General features: G+C 38.0%; 1 protein-coding gene across 2 annotated transcripts in view; it reads right to left on the reverse strand.

Annotated features, from left to right (window-relative positions):
• Positions 1 to 24,662, reverse strand: part of KCTD9 (potassium channel tetramerization domain containing 9) — an 83,503-nt gene that overhangs the window by 45,791 nt on the left and 13,050 nt on the right. For both annotated transcript variants that reach the window (XM_040243317.1, XM_040243316.1), the window contains exons 3-6: positions 22,186 to 22,229; positions 11,574 to 11,670; positions 10,909 to 10,967; positions 10,574 to 10,702 (exon numbers count right to left, since the gene is read on the reverse strand). In XM_040243317.1, the coding sequence (XP_040099251.1) occupies positions 10,574 to 10,702; positions 10,909 to 10,967; positions 11,574 to 11,670; positions 22,186 to 22,229 (329 nt within the window). The remainder of the gene's footprint in view (positions 1 to 10,573; positions 10,703 to 10,908; positions 10,968 to 11,573; positions 11,671 to 22,185; positions 22,230 to 24,662) is intronic.

Raw genomic sequence — 24,662 nt, forward strand, 5'->3', positions numbered from 1 at the left:
ATCCAAATTGGAAAGGAAGAGGTAAAACTGTCATTATATTTAGATGAAATGACAGAACATATGTGCCTGCATGGTAAGACACTTCAATCCTGTTTGTCTCTTTGTGACCCAAAGGACTGTAGCTTGTCAGGCTCCTATGTGCATGGGACTTCCTAGGCAAGAATACTAGAGTGGGTAGCCATCTCCTCCTCTAGGAGATCTTGGCCACTCAGGGATCAAACCCACGTTTTCTGCAGCTCCTGCACTGCAAGTGGATTCTTTACTGCTGAGTCACGGGGGACGTCCTGCTACTATAGATAGAAAACCCTAAAGATTCCACAGAAAAGCTACTAGAACTGATAAAATGAATTCCACAAGGTAGCAGGATACAAAATTAACATACAGAAATTGGCTGCACATCTTTACGCAAAAAGTGAATGTAAAAAAAAATCCCTTTTAAAATGTCTGAAACAAAATAAAATACTTAAGAATAAATATGAACAGGAGGTAAAAGACTTTTTTCATCATTCATATATGAAATTGATGGTGATTCAAAGATCACCAAGATATCAAAATCTCATGGACTGCAAGAATTAATATTATTAAAATGGCCATACTGCCCAAAGTAATCCACAGATTTATTGTTCAGTTCCGTTCAGTCACTCAGTTGTGTCCAACTCTTTGTGACCCCATGAATTGCAGCACGTCAGACTGCCCTGTCCATCACCAACTCCCAGAATCCACCCAAACTCATGTCCACTGAGTCGGTGATGCCATCCAACCATCTTATCCTCTGTCGTCCCCTTCTCCTCCTGCCCTCTATCTTTCCCAGCATCAGGGTCTTTTCAAATGAGTCAGCTCTTCGCATCAGGTGGCCAAAGTATTAGAGTTTCAGCTTCAACATCAGTCCTTCCAATGAACACCCAGGACTGATCTCCTTTAGGATGGACTGGTTGGTGTGATCACTATCAAATTATCCATGAGACTTTCCACAAAACTAGAAAAAAAAAGTCCTAAAATTTATATGGTACCATAAAAGACCCAGAATTGCCAAAGGAATACTGAAGAAAAAAAAAACAATGCAGCAGGCTTAACTGCTAGGCTTCAGATAATACTCAAAACTATAATAATGAAAACAGCATGGTATTAGCACAAAAACAGATATTTAGACCAATGAACAGAAAAAAGAGCTCAGAAATAAACCAACACACTTCCAGTCAATTAATCTTCAACAAAGATGGCAAGAATATACAAGGGAGAAGAGAGACTCCTGAGTAACTGGTGCTGTGAAAGTTGGACATCAGCGTGTAAATCATTAAGTTAGAACATACCCTTCACAGCATATACAATAATAAACTCAAAATGGCTTAAAGACTTAAACATAAGACATGACACCATAAAAATTCCTAGGAGGAAACATAAAATGTTTTCTGACATAAATTGGACCGATGTTTTCTTGAATCAGTCTCCTAAGACCAATGGAAATAAAAGCAAAAATAAACAAATGGGACCTAATCAAACATAAGCACTGCACAGCAAAGGAAGCCATAAACAAATAGACAACCTGTCAAGCAAGAGAAAATATTTGCAAATGAGGCAACAAACAAGGGCTTACTTTCCAAAATATACAAACAGCTCACATAAGTCAATAACAAAAAAATAAACAACCCAATCAAAAAATGGGCCAAAGATCCAGACATTTCTCCAAAGAAGAAATACAGACTGTCAACAGACACATGAAAAGATGCTCAACAGCACTAAGTATTAGAAAAATGCAATCAAAACTACAATGAGGTATCATCTCACACTGCTGAGAATGACCATCATTAAAGTACTTCAAATACCAAATGCAGGAGAGGGTATGGAGAAGAAGGAATTCTTGTACACTGTTGGTGGGAATGCAAATTGGTACAGCCACTACGGAAAACAATACAGATATTCCTCAAAACACTAAAAACAGAATTACCATATGATCTGGCAATCCCACTCCTAGGCATACATCCAGACAAGAATAATTCAAAGAGACATATACACCCCTATGTTCATGGCAGCACTATTTATAATAGCCAAGACATTAAACCAACCTAAATGACAACAAAACATGAATGGACAAAGATGTGGTACATATATACAATGGACATTACTCAGCCATAAAAAGGAACTAAACTGTGTCATTTGCAGAGATGTGGATGGACCTACAGACTATCATTTAGACTGAAGTCAGAGGAAAAACTGGACTCTACATATATGCAGAGTCCAGAAAAATGGCATAGGTGATCTTTTGTGCAAACCAGAAATAGAGACACTGATGTAGAAAACAAACATATGGATAACAAGGGGAAAAAAGAGAGGTGGACCGAGTTGGGGGTGGGTTGGGATTGACATATATACACTACTACGTGTAAAATAGAAAACTAATGAGAACCTACTGCATAGCACAGGGTACTCTACTGGGACCTCTGTAGTGACCTAAATGGGAAGGAAATCCTAAAAAAAGAAGGGATATGTATGACTAATTCATTTTACTGTACAGTAGAAACTGACACAGCAGTGTAAAGCAACTCTAGGCCAACTAAAAAATAAATAACAAAAAAAAGAAAATGTAGTACATTCATGCAGTAGACTATTATTCAGCCATTAAAAACAATGAAATATGCCACTAGCAGCAACATGGGTAGACCTGGGGGTTATCATACTGGAGTGAAGCACAGAGAAAGGCAAATGTCATATGAAGTCACTTACAGGTAGAATCTAAACAAATGATACAGGTGAACTATTTACAAAGTGGAGACAGACTATCAGACTTAGGGAACAAACTTATGGTTGCCAGTGGGAGGGATGGGGAGACTTATAGACTGGAAGTTTGGGATTTACATGTATACACTGCTATGTTTAAAACAGATTACCAGTGGGGACCTACTACATGACACAGGGAACTCTGCCCAATATCCTACAATGGGATAATAATTTTTTCCCTAAATGTTTTCCTAAATGGGAAAGCAATTTGAAAAAGAAAGATGTAAATATAAACTGAATCACTTTGCTGTACACCCAAAACTAGCACAACACTGTTAATCAAATATTTTTCAAAAAAAAAATTTCAAAAATAGACAAGACATAGAAACAACTTAAATGTCCTTCAACAGATGAATGGATCAAGATGTGGTACACATATACAATGGAATACTACTCGGCCATAAAAAAGCATGAAATAAAGCCATTTGCAGCAACACAGATGAACCTGGAGATTGTCATACTAAGTGAAATTAAGTCAGAGAAGAGACAAGTATCATATGCTATCACTTATATTTGGAATCTAAAATATGACACAAATGAATTTATCTACAAAAACAAAATACAGATGCACTGACATTGAGAACACACTTGTGGTTTGCCAAGGGGGAAAGGAGAGTGTGTAGAGAAGGATTCAGTGTTTGGGATTAGCAGATGCAGACTATCACATACAGAATGGATAAACAAGGTCCTACTGTCTAGCACAGGGAAGTATACTTAGTATTCTGTGATAAACCATAACAGAAAAGAATATGAAAAAGAATGTCTATGTACGTATGCTGAATCACTGTGCTGTGCAGTAGAAATTTACACAACATTGTAAATCAACTATACTTCAATAATATAAGTTTTAACAAATGATTTCTACATAACAAAACAGATCTTATCTATCACTTACTTTTCTTTGGCAAAAAAAAAAAAATCTGTACCTTCTCTATGTGGCTTGGTATATGTACTTTCTCACATCTGTCAATAAATATCTTCATTGGATTAGGTGGGAATAAATTTGGAAATCAATTTTCCTTCAAATGAGGACCTCAGCCATTCAGTTTTCTGAGTCTACATGTTAAAAAACTACTAAAGATGCAAAAATCACATAGAAATAAGAGATGTAATCCCTCTCCTTCATATAGTTCAAAGGTAATAAGGGTAACTATATGTAGATATAGGAAAACCAAACAGTTATTTGAGAAGGTTATAATCTTTGTCCATGGAGTCCCAAAAAGTCAGACACAACTTAGCAACTGAACAACAACAAATGATCTTTGTAGAAATAACGAGCTCCACCCTCAGTATTCCAACTGCAAAACACAGGTCACATGACTGTTAGCACAGTGCTCAGGTGGCCGCTCTGATGGAACAGTTTTCATCCACACCAAGGAGGCTTCATCTCCTTAGTCCTCATGAAGGGTGAGCCACTCGCCACACTTCCCCAGGTAGAGAACCACCAGAAAAGGGTGCCAGACAGCCTTGCTCTCAGTGGACTATGATTTTCTGAGTATATCAGAACTTCCTAGAGAAGGTGGTAAGGACTTGTTTGTTTTTTAATTTGAGGTTCAGAACTAAACCTCAAAAATGTCCAGAAAAGTCTTATAAACACAAAATTGGACAGCTGAGAACAGGAAGAAATATTTAGTGCTTTTTCTTTTAGCACAACATGACCTGAATTTAATCCCAGCTCGGGGGCTTCCCTGGTGGCACAGGTGTAAGGAATCCACCTGCCAATGGAGGAGACACGGGTTCAATACCTGGTCTAGGAAGATCCCATAGCCCGCGGAGCAGCTAGGACTATGTGGCACAAGGACTGAGCTTGTACTCTAGAGCCCTGGAGCCACAACTACAGAGAGCTCATGTTCCACATGAGCTACTACTAAAGCCTGCAGGCTCTACAGCCTGTGACCCATAACGAGAAGCCACTGCAATGAGAAGCCCGCGGACAGCAACTACAGAGTAGCCCGTGCAGCAGTGAAGACCTAGTACAGCCAGAAATAAATTATAAAAAGATTCTAGTTCTGTGCTTTGTCTTAGAGAAGCTACTGAATCTCTTTCTAAAGTTTCTACATTTGTGACATGGGGATACTACCACCTTCCTCACAGAGTTGTCAGAATTACTGAAAGAGATCGTCTATACTTTCTCTGCTCAAATGCTTGGCACATGGTTGGTCCTCAATAAACGACCACACCTTGATTATTTTTAAATTACATAGTTTTTGACATTTGAGATCGCTAATTATTTTATTAAATTAGGGTTGGGAAAACTCATCTTAAATAAACACTGAAATGCCAGAAAAGTTCTCAGGCTAAAAAAATAACTGGATTGAGGTGAGATTTAGCAAGGAGGCAGAGAAAAGAGGATTTAAGTCACGGAGAGGATTTTCAAGACAAATACAAGTAAAGAAAGATGATTTATTGAAAAATTGAAGGTCATTAAAGGTAGGGAACAAGGGGAAATCATGAAGGTAAAAAAATACTCACTAATGAATATACAAATTAGAAAAGCAAGAAATAAAAGTAGGAGAAAGACAAATATGTTAACTAGAGATCTTTTTAAGGCAAATACTGGGCTGGCCAAAAAGTTCGTTCAGGATTTCTATATGTGCATGGAAACTCAAATGACCTTTTTGGCCAATCCAAATAATCGCTTGCGCCAATGTGAAGCCAAATGAATCCACTAGAGAACTCTGTGTTTGCTGAACAACTGAATAAATAAGAACAGTGGCTGGGAAACACGAAAAAGGGAAAACAGGTCCAGATTGGGAACAGCCTGCCTTGCTGAGATCTGAGGGAGCATGGAAATATTTACACTTCCAGTGTCATTTCCTAGGCAGGTAGGATATGAAATGCTATCAATGAGACAGGGAAAAATGAAAGTGGGAAACATAAAAGAGCCCACTGGCCATATAAAGCTGAAGTTTAAATGTTCTCAGGAGGAGAGGGTGCCCATTAAAGTGAAAAGCGGCAGAGGGATACAGGTGGTGAAAAGATAAGGATGTGTATAAGCATAGATCACTGTTTATTTTTATAGTAATTATTACAGCAGAATGGCTGAAATGAAACATAGGCTAGAAGCTTAGAGCAATCATTGGCAGAAGGTAAAGAATGAAAGAGAACAGAGGAATATGAGTTATTGTGGAGCTAGATGAAAGGGTGAACCCATATCATCTTTTAATTAATTTATTCTCATTGGAGGATAATTACAAATATTTTTATGGTTTTTGCCATATATCAGTATGAATCAGCCACAGGTATACCCTGGTCTCTTCATCCTGAATCCCCCTCCCAGCTCTCTCCCTACCCTTTCCCTCCAGGTTGTCAAAAAACACTGTCTTTGGGTAGGCAATGTAAATTTAATATGACAACAATGCAAGTTATTGAGTGTTTTGTATTTCATTATAGAGTTTGTGCCCCTTTGTGGATCACAGTCTTATCATGGTGAATGGGCTAGCATAACTCAATGGACCTATGAGCCATGCTCTGCAGGGCCATCCAAGATGGATGGGTCACAGTGGAGAGTTCTGACAAAATGTGGTCCACTGGAGGAGGGAGGGCAAACCCCTGCAGGATTCTTGCTGCAAGAGCCTCATAAACAGTATGAAAAGACAAAAAGATATAACACCCGAAGATGAGCCCCCCAGGTCAGAAGGTGTCCTATATGCTACTGGGTAAGAGCAGGGGGCAATTAATTACCAATAGCTCCAGAAAGAGTGAAGCAGCTGGGCCAAAGCAAAAACGATGCTCTTGTGGATGTGTCTGGTGTGAAAGTAAAGTCCAACGTTATAAAGAACAATACTGCATAAGAACTTAGAATGTTAGGTCCATGAATCAAGGTAAATTAGAGGTGATCAAGAAGGAGAAGGCAAGAGTGAACATCGATATATCAGAGGAGTCTGTGAAATAAAATGGACTGGAATGGGAGCGTTTAATTCAGATGACCATCACATCTACAACTGAGGGGAAGAATCCCGTAGAAGAAATGGATTAACCGTCATAGTCAACAAAAGAATCTGAAATGCAGTAATTAGGTGCAATCTAAAAAATCAAAGAAAGATCTCAGTTGGTTTCCAAGGCAAACCATTCAACACCACAATAATCCAAGTCTATGCCCCAAGTACTGATGCCAAAGAAGCTGAAGTTCACAGGTTCTCTGAAGACCTACAAGAATTCTAAAACTAACACCAAAAAAGATGTCCTTTTCATCATAGGGAATTGGAATGTAAACATAGGAAGTCAAGAGATACCTGGAGTTAACAGGCAATTTGGCCTTGGAGTAAAAATGAAGCAGGGAAAAGATTAACAGAGTTTTGTCCAGAGTACACACTGGTCACAGCAAAACACCCTTTTCCAACAGCACAAGAGATGACTTTACACATGGACATCACCAGATAGTCAATAAAGAAATCAGACTGATTACATTCTTTGCAGCCAAAGATAGAGAAGCTCTATTCATCAGCAAAAACAAGACCTGGGGCTGACTGTGGCTCACATCATGAGCTCCTTATTGCAAAATTCATACTTATATGAAGAAAGTAGGGAAAACCAATAGGCCATTCAGGTATGACCTAAATCAAGTCCTTTATGATTATACAGTGAAGGTGACAAACAGATTCAAGAAATTGGACCTGGTAGACAGAGTGCTTGAAGGAATATGGATGGAGGTTTGTACAGGAAGAGGTAACCAAAACCATCCCAAAGAAAAAGAAATGCAAGAAGGCAAAGTGATTGTCTGAGGAGGATTTACAAATAGCTGAGGAAAGAAGAGAAGTGAGAGGCAAAGGAGAAGGGGAATGATATACTCAGCTGAATGCAGAGTTCCAGAGAACAGCAAGGAGAGAAAACAAAGCCCTTCTTAAGAGAACAATGCAAATAAATAAGAGGAAAACAATAGAATGGGAAAGACTTGAGATCTCTTCAAGAAAACTGGAGATACTAAGTGGACACTTAATGCAAGGATAGGCAAAATAAAGGACAGAAATGGTAAGGACCTAACAGAAGCAGAAGAGATTAAGAAGTGGCAAGAATACACAGAGCAACTATACAAAAAAGGTCTTAATGACCCAGATAACCACGATGGTGTGGTCACTCACCTACAGCCAGACATTCTTAACTGTGAAGTCAAGTGGGCCTTAGGAAGCATTACTACAAACAAAGCTAGTGGAGGTGATGGAATTCCAGCTGAGCTATATAAAATTCTAAAATATGATGTTGTAAAAGTGCCACACACGCTATGCCAGCAAATCTGAAAAACTCATTAGTGGCCACAGGACTGGAAAAGGTCAGTTTTCATTCCAACCCCAAAGAAGAGCAGTGCCAAAGAATGTTCCAACTATTGGACAATTGCACTCCTTTCACATGCTAGTAAGGTTATGCTCAAAATCCTTCAAGCTAGGCTTCAGCAGTACATGAACCTAGAAATTCCAGATGTACAAGCTGGGTTTAGAAAAGGCAGAGGAACTGCCAGACATTACATTACCAACATTTGATGGATCATAGAGAAAGCAAGGGAATTCCAGAAAAACATCTGCTTCACCGACTATACTAACACTTTTGACTATGTGGATCACAACAAACTGTGGAAAATTCTTAGAGATGGGAATACCAGATCACCTTACCTGCCTCCTGAGAAACCTGTATGCAGGTCAAGAAGCAAGATAGAACCTAACATGAAACAACGGACTTGTTGAAAACTGGGAAAGGAATACGTCAAAGTTGTATATTATCATTCTGTTTATTCTATGCAGAGTACATCGTGAAAAATGTCAGGCCAGATGATCACAAGCTGGAATCAAGATTGCCAGTAGAAATATCAACAACCTCAGATACCATACTAATGGCAGAAAGCAAAGAGGAACTAATTAGCCTCTTGAAGAGAATGAAAGAGGAGAGTACAGAAGCCGGCTTTAAACTTAACATTCAAAAAACTAAGATCATGACATCCAGTCCCACCATTTCATACAAATAGATTTTATTTCCTGGGCTCCAAAATCACTGTGGACGGTAACTGCAGCCATGAAATTAAAAGACACTTGCTCCTTGGAAGAAAAGTTATGACAAACCTAGACAGCATATTAAAAAGCAAAGACATCTCTTTGCTAACAGAAGTGTGTATAGTCAAAGCTATGGTTTTTCCAGTAGTCATGTACGGATGTTGAGGGTTGGACCATAAAGAATGCTGAGAATTGATGTTTTCAAACTGTGGTGCTGGAGAAGACTCTTGAGAGTCCCTTGGACAGCAAGGAGATCAAACCAGTCAATCCTAAAGGAAATCAATCCTGAATATTCAAAAAGGACTGATGCTGAAGCTTCAATACTTTGGCCACTTGATGTAATGGGCCTGCTTGTTGGAAAAGACCCTAATGCTGGGAAAGATTGAGGGCAGGAGGCAAAAGAGGTGACAGAGAATTAGATGGTTGGATGGCATCGACTTAAAGGACATGAGTTTGAGCAAACTGTGGGAGATAGTGAAGCACAGAGAAGCCTGGCATGCTGCAGTCCACGGGGCTGCAAAGAGTCAGACACAACTGAGTGACTGGATGACAACTGCCTGACTCCAGTCCACGTTTGACTCCTATGCCATCAACAACGTGGGGATCGTATGTTCACATCCCCCAGGCTGATTCTCATGTGTTTGCGGAGTAGCATTTTAAAAGTCAGAAGATTTTACATAAAACGTTAGATTTTCAGTTTTTCCTTAAAAATCACTGCTCTGGAACGTTAAGTCCACACATCTCCCTGACAACCAAACTGCCCTAAGATCACTACCTTCCCCACCACTCCACAGGATAGACTGGCTTCTGTCACTTGGCGGAGGCCTGTGAACTACTTTAGAAGGATTCTCATGTTCACTGTCATCATGAACGTTAACAGGAATCTCACTATACAGTCAGGGATGAGTGTTTTTTTAAAGTCTTTTGTCCCACCCATGCAGTGCAGCATTCCTAATTCCCTGACCAGGAACTGAACCCACAGCCCCTGCATTGGAAGAAAAAGTCTTCACCACTGGACCACCAAGAAAGTCCTGAGGTGAGAATATTTTTAACAGTTTTCAAAGGGGACTCAGACTGTCTCGAGGTTAATCTTGTAGTAAGTTGTAGAATCAAGATTCTAATCCAGTCCTATGATTCCAAAGTACAATTTCCTCTCTTGACCTTACTTCTCAATATAATGGGAAGGTCCATAACCCGAATCCACATCACACTGATAATACAATTTTTAAAAAGAACAGGCACTTCCATGGTGGCAACGTGGGTAATCTGTCTGCCAATGCAGGGGACATGGGTTTGATCCCTGGTCCAGGAAGACTTCATGTGCCATGAAGCAACTAAACCCAAGCGCCACAGCTACTGAAGCCAGGGCTCCTAGAACCTGTGCTCCACATAAGAGAAGCCATCGCAGCAAGAAGCCCACACACGGCAACAAAGAGGAGCCCCTGCCTACCGCAACCAGAGAAAGCCTGCACAAAGCAACGAAGACCAGTGCAGCCAAAAACAAACAGAGAGAAGCTTAAAAAGGAAACAAATAAAAATTTAAAAGAATACTAAAATCCTTTAGAGTGCTTACTGATAAATTCTAAGTCTGTTTAGAATCCCAAACTGGAATTCATGGGCTATATACAAATGTGAAAAGCCATTTACCTGTGGCTGTACCTCTGTAACAATATATACTCATATACACATAAAAGCATTCAGTTTTAAAAATGAAAAAGATAATTTTACTTGATGAAAATACATTACACTAAGCTAGTTAAAAAGAAAGTATAAATCCTAAACTTACAAAAATATAAGGAATTACATTGAAAACTCACCCAATAAATTAATCCCATCGTTGACAATGAGCTGTCCGTGACGCAAGTAGTTCAAAATGGGTTCAAAGTACTCAGGGCTTCGGTCAATTAAGAAAGCTCCTCTATGATCTTGTTTATTTCCCCAGACACCTGTGGGGCCAACAAAATGAAGATAGCCCCCCAATAAGCAAAAAATAAAGTCAGAAATTTATAGGAAGGAAACTGTGTAGCATACCAGTATGTTTTTACTCTTATACAGATTATTACCAATACCATTAAAAAGTACAGAAGGACAGGAGTTTATAAAGTCAATACAGCTACAGACGCAAAATGGGAAAATTATGGACTGCACTCACCTTTGTCCTTAAACATGTGGGCCAGCATACTGTCGGGTTCTTTATTCACTAAAGTGCTCCTAAGAATTCAGGGAAAAAAATGGATTTCTCCATTTGTCTTTATAAACAAACATATTTAAGTCAAGAGTATACTTGATCTCAGCTGCTCTCTCAAAAAGATGCATGCTATAACCTGGGAGGAGTGATGCTGGGAGACAAAAATGTGCAGTAAGTTGCCATTTATCAAAGTCTCTTCTAATCTGGCACTTCCTTTGATTTAAACATCGATTTAGTTGACTTTAATTTCAATGCTAATCTATCCCTCTAGCACGCAACTATATCACAATTTTCATGCTCTAAAGTAGGCTGTTTTTATCCCTTTAGTATAAGCAGTTGTGTCTTAAAATTTCAGTGTTGTTAATTTTCTTACTTGTGTTACAAGTATATTGCTCAATATTTTAAAAACACATTCTAAAAATGCTAAATTCATGCTTTTCGTGCCTTCTCCGGAATGACTTATGAGCCATTTTTCTACTCTTAAAAAAAAAAAACTTTCTAAAAATTGGTTTCAAATCACACAGTATATTTAAGCAGCACTGGAACATCTTCTAAGGAAATCAGTACTCTGAAGGAAAGGACAGACAGCATATAGTACCACGCTGACACACATGTGCATGTGCACCTACCGTGTGGTTGTAAAGTACCGCCCTCCAACATTTAATGTGAGCCAGTCTGTGTGAGATCCTGACAGCCCTTCAGGCAGTTTAGAATCTGTCTGAGGATCTAGGGATGACAGGTAGAAAAAATAAACATTGATTTGGGGAGGCATTAATTTGGTGATTTGGGGAAGATGGCAATACCATAATTTTTTAAACTAAAAACACACATAGAAAGCATGGCAGAGCTACTAGGACAGCAAGCCCTGTACCCAAAGACAGCATTGAAAACAAAACTAAGTATATCACCAGCACTGACAGCTAGGAGAGCAGCTATGGCATCAGCTTCTTTGACAGCAACAGCAGGGTATGTAATGATCCTAAGAATGCCAAAGTAATCCATAAAGACTCACTTCAAAACTCAGCAAATCTACTTGAGAACAACCACCCGGAAGTGGAGGGGTCTGCCCACTCTTGACTGCAGGTTAATTCAAGATCTGAAGGGGCTGAAAATGAACCCTCAAAACTCCCACCTAGGAAAAAAGCCCCACACTGAGGGTAAGTTGTTGGGAAAAGGAACACATCGAAGTCAGTATTATGAGGTAGATGAACCTAGAGTCTATTATACAGCATGAAGTAGGTCAGAAAGAGAAAAACAAATATCACATATTAACACACATATGTGGAATCTAGAAAGATGGTCCTGATGAACCTATTTGCAGGGCAGCAATGGAGATGCAGACACAGAGAACAGACTTACGGACACAGGCAGAGGGGAGGAAGGAGAGGGTGAGGCAAAAGGCGACAGCAGCATGGAAACACATACACGACCATACATAAAATAGGCAGCCAGTGGAAATTTGCTGTATGACTCAGGAACCCAAACCTAGGCTCTGCAGCAACCTAGAGGGGTGTGAAAGGGTGGGAGGAGGGAGAGAGTTTCCAGAGGGAGGGCACATATATATACCTATGGCTAATTCATGATGATGTATGGCAGAAATGAAACCAATATTGTAAAAGCAATTATCCTTTAATTAAAAATAAATTTTTAAAAAAGATAATAGAAGTCAACAAGGTCCACCAGAACCAGAATACATAAGAAGGTAATCCCCATATTTTTCAATACTTCACATTAAACAGAAAAGGCAAACCTAAACCCATGAAATTAGGAAAACTTTCCTAAGTCAGCCTGTCCTTCTCCAGTAAAGGAAAATGAATTTCATGTAAAAAATGAGGAACAGAAACTCCCATACAAAATTATTTTTAAAAAGGAAGACGACATCCCTATAGATAATAAAGATGTGGCAGAAATACCCATAAAATAGGTAAACTATAATATTTCAAATATGCTAAAAGAGGTAAGTAATATAAACCAGAACCAAAAATGAAGAAATGGGACAAGAGAACTCAGAATTAGAAGTAAAAAGAAAAATCATTTCAGAAATGAAGATTACAAGAAACACAGGAGTGAAAGAACACCACAGATAATGCCTGAAAGGAGATAAAAGATGAAAGGGGAAAGCTTTAAAAATCAAAAAGAAATGAAGGAAGAGATGAAAAGTATTTAATAGATTTCAACTTTCCTAAGGAGGCAAAAGAGCTGTGTATAGAAAACTACAAGACACTCATGAAAGAAATCACAGACAACACAAACAGATGGAGAGATACTCCATGCTCCTGGGCTGGAGGAATCAATACTGTGAAAATGACTATACTATCAAATGTAATATATAGATACAATGCATTCCCCATCAAATTACCAATGGCACTTTTCACAGAATTAGAACAAAAAAATTTCACAATTTGTATAGAAACACAAAAGACCCCAAGTAGTCAAAGCAATCTTGAGAAAGAAGAGTGGAGCTAGAGGAATCAACTTACCTGATTTCAGACTATAATACAAACATAGAGTCATCAAGACAGCATGGTACTGGCACAGAGTACAGACCAATAGACAAGATAGAAAGCCCAGAGATAAACCCACACACCTACGGGCACCTTATCTTTCACAAAGGAGGCAAGAATATACAATGGGGAAAAGATAGCCTCTTGAATAAGCAGTGCTGGGAGAACTGGACAACTATGTGTAAAAGAACAAAATTACAACACTTTCTCACGCCATATACAAAGATAGACGCAAAAATGGAGTAAAAACCTAAATAAGACCACAGACTATCAAACTCTTAGAAGAGAACATAAGCAGAATACGACATAAATCACAGCAAGATCCTCTATGACCCACCTCCAAGAATAATGGAAATAAAAACAAAAATAAACAAATGGGACCTAATTAAACTTAAAAGCTTTTGCACATCAAAGGAAAGTATAAACAAGGTGAAAAGATAAACCACAGAATGGGAGAAAATAATACCAAATGAAACAACCAACAGAGGATTAATTTCCAAAATATACAAACAACTCATACCAGAAAAACAAACAACCCAGTCAAAAAGTGGACAAAAGACCTAAACAGACATTTCTCTAAAGACCACATACAGATGCGAATACACACATGAAAAGATGCTCAACACCTCTCATTATTAGTGAAATGCAAGTCAAAACTACAATGAGTATCACCTCACTAGTTAGAATGGCCATCATCAAAAAATCCACAAACAAGTGCTGGAGAAAGTATGGGGAAAAGGGAACCCTCCTGCTCTGCTAGTGGGAATGTAAACTAATACAGCCACTATGGAAGACAGTATGGAAATTCCTTAGAAAACTAGAATAAAACCACCATATGACCCAGCAATATCATTTCTAGGCATATACCCTGAGGAAACCAAACCTGAAAAAGACATGCATCCCAATGTTCATTGCAGCATTATTTATAATAGCTAGGACATGGAAGCAACCCAGATGTCCATCAACAGATGAATGGATAAAAAAGCTGTGGTACATATATGTAATGGAATACTGCTGCTGCTGCTACTGCTAAGTCGCTTCAGTCGTGTTCAACTCTGTGTGACCGCATAGACGGCAGTCCATTAGGCTACCCTGTCCCTGGGATTCTCCAGGCAAGAATACTGGAGTGGGTTGCCATTTGGAATACTACTCAGTCATAAAAAGGAATGCATGTGTCAAGTCCTGTGAGATGAATGAAACTAGAGCCTATTATATAGCGTGAAGTAAGTAAAAAAACAAACTCCATATGTTAATGCATATATATGGAATCTAGAAAGGTAGTACTGATGAACCTATTCGCAGGGCAGCAATGGAGACACACACAGAGAACAGACATATGGACAAGGGCCAGGGAGAGGAAGGAGAGGGTGAGATAAATGGAGAGAACAGCATGGAAGCGTACAAACTACCATATGTAAAATAGATAGCCAATGGACATTTGCTGTAGGACTCAGGGAACTCAAACCGGGCTCTGTAACAACCTAGAGGGTTAGAGGGAGGGAGTTTCAAGAGAGAGGGGACATCTGTATACCTATGGCTAATTCATGTTGATGTATGGCAGAAATGAAACCAGTAATGTAAAGCAATCATCAATCAATTAAAAAAAAATAACTATAATTTTAAAAAGATTTTAAATACATCAACTGAAGACAAGTATAAAAGATCCAATACACATACAATAGATATCCTGGAAGGAGAAAATCAAATCATGGTGACAAAACAAACACATAAAGTTCAAGAAAACTTTTCTGAAATTAAAAGAAGTAAAACTACGTATTGAAAGGGCCCACCACATATCTGAAAGAATCAACCCAGAACAACTCAGAACATCCAGAAATAGTCTACTAAAGTTACTGTACTTTAAAGAAAGAGAATCATCCTTCAGGGGAACTAGGAAAAATAATCAGTTACAAGAAATCAGGTTTTTTTTTTTTTAACACCAGTACTCTATGCTAGAAAAAAAACGGAGTAACATATTTAAGGTAAAGAAAACTCACAACCTAAAGATTTTTTTAAACAACTTAATTGAGGTATAACTGCTATACAATAAAAAATATACCATTAAAGTGGCAATTTTGTCATGAAATCATCTGACATGATTTTATGACTAGCCAAACTGACTTTCAGGTATAGAGGCCACATGCAAGATGTCCAGAGAACACAGTTTTCACAAGTTCTTTATAAAGAATCTACTGGAAAATAAATTTCAGACGGCCTCTTGAGGCATCAATTTAGCGAAAGAGTACAGTATACAACGGTGTGTGTGTATATGTATGTCTATGTTTATAGCATATTTGACAATGGATAAATACACTTTTAAATAAAGGAACAGGCATATTAAAAATGCTTAACTGTCTTTAGTAGTCATATACAAAGTATTGGGATTGTTACTGAAACTTTTATGTGTATTTTGTGTAGGATGAAGGAAAACAGTAATTTCTTGACTTTATATGTGTCCCTGGAAACCAGGATTACTGATATGCAAGAAAGGAGACACAGATAAAAGAAAATGTTAAATAAAAACCTTACAATTCTATACTCAATTTCAGTACATATAGATTTGATTTTTTTTTTGGAGGGGGTAGGTAATAGGACTGGGAGCATTCTCTTAGGCCTGAATTAAAAAACTGGAGGTCTAAAAGAGAATCTTGGGGATGGTCTTGATCACTGCCTCCTGTACAATGTCATGAGACTCCATCCATAGCTCTTCAGACACTCTAACAGATCTAATCCCTTTCATCTATTTGTCACTTCCACTGTATAACCCTAAGGGATTTGATTTAGATCATACCTGAATGGTCTAGTGGTTTTCCCTATTTTCTTCAATTTAAGTCTGAGTTTGACAATAAGGAATTCATAATCTGAGCCACAGTAAGCTCCTGGTCTTGCTTTTGCTGACTGCATACAGCTTCTCCATCTTTGCTGCCAAGAATATAATCAATCTGACTTCGGTACTGACCATCTGCTGATGTCCATGTGTAGAGTCTTCTCTTGTGTTGTTTGGAAGACGGTGTTTGCTATGACTAGGGCGTTCTCGTGGCAAAACTCTGTTAGCCTTTGACTTGCTTTGTTTTATACTCCAAGGCCAAATTTATCTGTTATTTCAGGTAGCTCTTGACTTTCTACTTTTGCATTCCAGTCCCCTATAATGAAGAGGACATCTTTCTTGGGTGTTAGTTCTAGAAGTTCTTGTAGGTTTTCATAGAACTGTTCAACTTCAGCTTCTTCAGCACTACTGGCGGGGCATAGACCTGGACTACTGTGATATTGAATGGCTTGCCTTGGAAACGAACAGAGATCATTCTGTTGCTTTTGAGATTGCATCCAAGTACTGCATTTCAGACTCTTTTGTTGACTATGGTGGCTACTCCATTTATTCTACGGGATTCTTGCCCACAGTGGTAGATATAATGGTCATCTGAGTTAAATTCACCCATTCCAGGCCATTTTAGTTCACTGATCCCCAAAATGTCGATGTTCACTCTTGCCATCTCCTGTTTGATCACTTCCAATTTGCCTTGATTCATTGACCTAACATTCCAGGTTTCTATGCAATATTGCTCTTTACAGCATCAGACAATCTCCAACACCTGTCACATCTACAACTGGGTGTTGTTTTTCTTTGATGAGGCCTTACAAAAAGCTGAGAAGAGGAGAAGCAAAAGGCAAAGGAGAAAAGAAAGGACATACCCATTTGAATGCAGAGTTCCAAAGAACAGCAAGGAGAGATAAGAAAGCCTTCCTCCGTGACCAATGCAAAGAAATAGAGGAAAACAATAGAATAGGAAAAGACTAGAGACCTCTTCAAGAAAATCAGAGATACCAAGGGAACATTTCATGTAAAGATGAGCACAATAAAGGACAGAAATGGTATGGACCTAACAAAAGCAGAAGATATTAAGAAGATGTGGCAATACACAGAAGAACTATATAAAAAGATCTCCATGACCCAGATAACCATGATGGTGTGATCACTCACCTAGAGCCAGACATCCTGGAACACAAAGTCAGGTGGGCCTTAGGAAGCATCACTATGAACAAAGCTAGTGGAGGTGATGGAATTCCAGTGGAGCTATTTCAAATCCTAAAAGATGATGCTGTCAAAGTGCTACACTCAAAATGCCAGCAAATTTGGAAAACTCAGCAGTGGCCACAGGACTGGAAAAGGTCAGTTTTCATTTCAATGCCAAAGAAAGGCAATATCAAAAAATGTTCAAAGAACCGCACAACTATACTAATCTCACACACTAGCAAAGTAATGCTTAAAATTCTCCAAGCCAGGCTTCAACAGTATGTGAACTGAAAACTTCCAGACGTTCAAGCTAGATTTAGAAAAGGCAGAGGAACCAGAGATCAAACTGGCAACATCTGTTGGATCATCGAAAAAGCAGGAGAGTTCCAGAGAAAAACCTACTTCTGCTTTATTGACTATGCCAAAGCCTTTGTGTGGATCACAACAAACTGTGGAAAATTGTTCAAGAGATGTGAATACCAGACCTCCTGACCTGCCTCCTGAGAAATCTGTATGCACGTCAAGAGGCAACAGTTAGAACTGGACATGAAACAACACACTGGTTCCAAATCAGGAAAGGAGTATGTCAAGGCTATATATGTTACCCTGGTTCCAAATCAGGAAAGGAGTACGTCAAGGCTATACATGTTACCCTGCTTATTTAACTTATATGTAGAGTACATCATGTGAAATGCTAGGCTAGATGAAGCACAAGCTGGAATCAAGATTGCCAGGAGAAATATGAATAACCTCAGATACACAGATGACACCACCCTTATGGCAAAAAGTGAAGAACTACTAAAGAGCCTCTTGATGAAAGTGAAAGAGGAGAGTGAAAAAGTTGGCTTAAAACTCAACATTCAGAAAACTAGATCATGGCATCCAGTCCCATCACTTCATGGCAAATACATGGGGGAAAAGTGGAAACAGTGGCTGACCATTTTTTTAGGCTCCAAAATCACTGCAGATGGTGATTACAGCCAAGAAATTAAAAGACACCTGCTCCTTGGAAGAAAAGCTATGACCAACCTAGACAGCATATTAAAAAGCAGAGACATTACTTTGTCAACAAAGGTCCATCTAGTCAAGGCTATGGTTTTTCCAGTGGTCATGTATGGATGTGACAGCTGGACTATAAAGAAAGCTGAGCGCCAAAGAATTGATACTTTTGAACTGTGGTGTTGGAGAAGACTCTTGAGAGTCCCTTGGACTGCAAGGAGATCCAACCAGTCAATCCTAAAGGAAATCAGTCCTGTATATTCATTGGAAGGATAGATGCTAAAGTTGAAACTCCAATCCTTTGGCCACCTGATGTGAAGAATCGACTCTCTGGAAAAGACCCTGACGCTGGAAAAGACCAAAGGCAGGAGAAGGGGACGACAGAGGATGAGATGGTTAGATGGCATCACCGACACAACAGACATGAGTTTGAATAGGCTCTGGGAGTTGGTGATGGATAGGGAAGCCTGGTGTGCTGCAGTCCATAGGGCTGCAAAGAGTTGGACACGACTGAGCAACTGAACTCAATTGAAAAGAATCAGTTCTTAAGACATCATGTTGAATGACAGACGCCTTATACAAAAGAATACATGTTCTGTGATTCCAACTATATGAATGTTTATATAACAGGGAAAATTATTGTATGGTAGGGACAAAATTCTCCCAGGGACGGGGGAGCCTGGTAGGCTGCCATCTCTGGGGTCGCACAGAGTTGGACACAACTGAAGCGACTAAGCAGCAGCAGCAGCAGGGACAAAATTAGCAGTTGTCTCTGGTTGGGTAGGGGTGGGACTAAGAGCCTGAGGGAAATCTAGGATGATTGTAACATTCTATATCTTGATAGGGGTTTGGGTTACACAGATGGGTGCATTTGTCAACACTCAGTAAGATACACTTAAAATTTATGCAATTTATGCAAGTTTAACTCAAAAATATGTTAAACATATTGAGTTCTAGTTGATATGTAACTGAAACGTTCAGGGGTGAAGTGTATTAATATTGACAATCTCTTTGAAATGCATCAAAAAATAAAATGGACTGGTAGAAACAAGGATCATTATGCAACAAAGACTAATAAAGAATAGAATAGTAGACTGCTAATGAGTAGAATCTAGGTGATGAGTATATGGGTGTTTACTGAAATATTCTGAAAGTAAAATGCTTGGAAGAAACAAGAAAAAGACACAAGTTGGAATATCGCCCAGACGAAATATGATTAACCATTTTAAGTGCACCATTAGGTGGCATTTAGTGCATCCACAGTGTTGTACAACCACCGCCTCTCCCTAGTTTCAAAGCTTCATCATCATTTAGATTTTGACAGGGGTTATATTCATTCCTAAGCATTTTATTTTTATGCTATTGTAAACTGAACTGTTTAAGTATACTTCTGGATTGTTCATTGCTAGTATATAGAAATGCAACTGATTTTTGTGTGTTGATTTTCACTCTTGGAACTTTGCTGGATTCATTTATTAGCTCTAACCTCACGTGTGTTTAGGGTTTATCTAAACAGAAGATCATGTTGTCTGAGAAGAGAGATAATTTTACTTTTTGCCTGTTTGCTTTGGCTAGAACCTCTAATATATTATCAATGTGAAGTTGCAAAAGTGGTCATTGTTCCCAATTCTAGTGGAAAAGCTTTGTCTTTCACCACTGGATATGTTGGTAGCTGTGGGTTTTTCATATATGGCCTTTATCATAGTAAGTTTCCTTCTATTTCTAGTTTGCTAAGTGTTTTTATTGTGAAAAGATATGAATTTTGTCAAAATCTTTTATTACATCAGTGGAGATATTTTGGGGTTTTCCTTCATTCTACTAAGGTGACATATCACATTGATTCCTTTTTGTCTGTTGACCCATTCTCAAATTCCAGGAATAAATCCCACTTGGTCATAAGAGTATAACCCTTTCAATATACTTCTTTGGTTTGCTCATATTTTGCTCAGGATTTTAATGTCGATATTCATAAAGGATATTTGCAATTTTCTTGTAGTGTCTTTGCCTGGCTTTGGTATCAGTGTAAAAGTTTTCAAAATATATTCTCAATGCAAAACAAAATCTTATAATCCTAATTATAAACCAAACCACCCATGCTTTCCTGGTGGCTCAGCTGGTAAAAGAATCCACCTGCAACGTAGGAGACCTGGGTTCAATCCCTGCGTTGGGAAGATCCTCTGGAGAAGGGAACAGCTACCCACCGCAGTATTCTTGCCTACAGAATTCCAAGGACAGTCCATGGGGTCGCAAAGAGTCAGACATGAGTTATTTTATCTATGTTATATATGATATAAAGCTTTCTATAATATAACATTTATTACATATGAATCTTATCCACTAGCTATGTATTTCAAATTTTGTTCACCATAAAACCTAGTAACGATGATGAACTCAGGAACAACGAGCCTCCCTAGTACCCAGGTTGTGTTTTGAAATGACATTTCCACTAAAAGATATGAAGGTTTCCAATAACAAAAAACTGATCTGGGTTTAGGACAAGAGACGTATCAGATGAACATTTTGCTATTCCAGACAGAAGGAATCTGTAAAAGACTAACAGATTTGTATAAAAAAGAGGAAGACTTCAAGGGATTTCCACTGGTCAAAAGTAAAATAATCTAGGTATCAATGAATGCAGAGGATGAAAACATATCCAATATTTTTAACTCTGAAAGCTCGGAATGATGAAACAAAACACACTAAATCACTTTTTATTGTTTATTTGTATGCAATGAATCAATTAAGTGACTACTGCCTGCCACTCTGTTAGGTTAACAGGTAAAAAAAAAGATGAGAAAAATTTTTTGTTCACAGTCTTAAGGCAAAGACAGAGAATATGCACTTACTTCTAAGTTACCATATGATGATCCTAAGAACTACCTCCACTCAACAAATACAAATATTGAGAAGGCTTAAAAAAATACTTAAATATTCATAGTGTGATTGTCTGAAACAATGTCAAATACTCATTAAAGAATATTTACCTTATTTAAGCCTCAGACTCTTTGAGATATATACTGTACCTGCTTTCTTCAAAATTAAAGGTAGTATGTATATATGTGCATGAGTGTGTGTGATTGATATGGGCATCTTTGACTGATTTTTCTGTTGTGAATGGTTGTCAAACATTACTTTTGCAAGCAATCTGCTGTTTAGTTGCTCAGTCGTGTCCAATTCTAACTCCAAAAACAGTAGCCAACCATGCTCCTCTGTCAGTGGGATTTCCCAGACAAGAATACTAGAGTGGGTTGCCATTTCCTTCTCCAGGGGATCTTCCCGACCGAGGCATCGAACCTATATCTCCTGTACTGGCAGGTGGATTCTTCACCACTGAGCCACCAGGGAAGCCCTCTGCAACCCATACATGCTTTAAAATATGTAACATAGCAGAGAGATTTGGTAACTATTATCAGAGAAAATTTCAAAAAAACAGAGTTCTAAAATCAAAACTACCTTACTGTGTCATAATTAATGGATATGTGCACATCTAGAGCATTTTAAAAACACATAAAAGATGAGGTATCCATACTAAAATATGATCATCTAATTCAAGTTAGAAATTTACTTTCATACTCCCCCAACCCCAATGCAGAATCAAAAGAGCTATGAAGAGTTGAATACTGCCACAAGATACTTTTTAATGTTTGGCTTAGTAAAGCCAGGTGAAATATTCAAAATTTCATCTCTATTTGGCAGACAAAATTGGCTTTTAAGGGAGTCACTTACCAATAAATGGTTCTCCTTCACACACAAACAAAACATCATCATCCCTGGGGAAATCAAAATTTAAAAAGCCACCATCAAAATCCAGAAACCACATTAATTTTCTGTTGACTAGAGGGGCTACATTATAGAGAATATTATAGAAGATAAGTTTTGCTATCTATGATGTAAAGAAGTTGACCAAATTTCTAGTGCTTTCTGTTTAAACCCAGGTTACTTAAGCCTCTTTCTGCTCCTAAATTCTATGATCTGATGAGAATGAAATAATGTTCACTAGACACTTATTTAAAGGGATAAATCTGCATTGGTTATTTTAAAAAAAAACAAAACCAAAGAAACAAACCAAAAGCCACTATTGTGGTGGATCACTGATGAGTTAACTTGATTTACTTATTTAGCAAGCTTTCACCAAAGTAGGTCTCTGTGACGTTCATAAAATTCAAAAGTGCTTAACCGTCTGACTTAACTGTTTCTGGATTTAAATTCAAAGAAGATTCTGCACATGAAAGTACTTTTGAAATGGAAATAAAAACAAAAAAACCCACTATACAAGTTATGTGAATTCAGCTTTCTCATCAATTGAAAAATAAACTATTATGCTCAAAGGATATGATTAAAACTATAGCCAACTCTTCTTTTATCACTTTATTTCTGTAACCCTAAATAAATTATTAGGGTTTTCTCCCACATCATCAGCTGTTCTTTGCTTTGGTAATGAAAATAAATTTTCATATTATATCTTGGAAGAATATAATTGGAAGTAACACATCTATAAACACTCATCCACTATATTTACCTAAATATAAACAAATACAAATAATCCGGACATCTGGATTATCAGTGTTTATACTCCTCCCCTGCCCCACTTCACCATTAGTATAAATAAATTATCAGAGCTTATACTGTGAACCACAAATTATTAAACAGGTAGATATGATACAATATAAATGAATGCTATTTCTTATCCTTTTTAATTGAAGCTTTTTTAATTGAAGTATAGTTGACATACAATATTATGTTAGTTTCAAGAGTACAATACAGTGACTTGACAATGAAATATATGAAATGATCTCTACAAGAAGTCTACCTTCTGATGGCTACTCCACAATAAGTAACCATCTGTCACCATACAAAATTATTACAGTATTACTGACTGTATTCTTTGTGGTGCAAATTACATGCCTGTGACTTATTTTGTTTGGAAGTTTATACCTCTTAATCCGAACCTCCTTCCCCTCTGGCAGAACTCAATTTGAGTTCTAAACAGTATGTATTCCATAGTTCAGACAGTTTCAGTTACGACCTTCTTCAATTACAACCTATGTTGTAGAAATTTTTAATTCTGAAGTATAAATTATATTTCTAAATAACACATCACAGGAACACAAAACTTTCCTTGGAAGCAGAGTGTGTTTCTTCAGGAGAAATTAAGGTTGATATAAATCATTCAACAATGTGATAATCCAAAGAAACCAAAGCTGGGAGATAAACACTTAAAAACTAAGACAGTCTCCCAATTTATTTGGATTTTAAATCTGTATCTTTTCAGCTTATAACCTTTTCTGCTTGTTCACCATGCCAGTTAATTTTTTAAGGGTAATACAAAAATGTGTTTTCCTCTCATTAACCAGAGTCAACTATTAAACCATATGACCTGGGTAAGTCATTCTACTTTTCAGGTGTTTAGTTTCCTCATGCATAAAACAAAGGGGCCAGAAGTGTTTAACGACAGTGTTTTATACTGAAATGTTATTCTAAGATGGGTTTAAATGAAAACTAAATTTTGAATACTACCATAATTTAGAGCATCATCTTCACAAGATCAACTTTAAAAAGCTCATGCCTTTGCCAATTGAATGAGGTAACATGGGCAAAGCAAATAAAACATAACTAGCACAGCGTCAGTACTTAGTATCTGCTCCCATTCCATCTTCTTTAAGCCCTCTCCTGCTCCAAGTCTACGATCCCATGAGGATGGAATGAGGTAAACTGGACACTGGTTTTAAAATATGCCTGGCAACCCCAAAACAAACCAACCAAAACCTCTATCACGGTGGATCATGGGTAAGTTAGCTATAGTTAACGTTCTATCTTCCTTCTGGTAAGTCTTCCCCAAAGTAGCTCTCCATGGACGCTTATAAAGCTCAAAAGCGCTCTTAGGAAATGAAATGAACAATAAGCAGTGCCACATAAAGGAGAGCAATAAAATTTCTAACATTAAGAATTCATGTCTTACTAGATCCATTTCTAGTAATATAAAGAGGTCCTCACAAGCATATATGGACTCTGCAGAAAGACTGAGTATACTGGAATGTACTCAGTTTTCTAGCTGATCAATGCACCCTAAGTCCAAACTATTTAAATTCCAAAGAGTAAATTCCGGTCAATCATTTGCCAAAATCCTGTATTCTTAATAGGGATTAAATACCACTTAAGGGAGATAGTATAGCACCAAGAAGCTGAGGGTATACTGTAGACAA

This window comes from Oryx dammah, unplaced genomic scaffold, assembly GCF_014754425.2.
Source record: "Oryx dammah isolate SB20612 unplaced genomic scaffold, SCBI_Odam_1.1 HiC_scaffold_1, whole genome shotgun sequence".
In the NCBI taxonomy this organism is placed as follows: Eukaryota; Metazoa; Chordata; class Mammalia; order Artiodactyla; family Bovidae; genus Oryx; species Oryx dammah.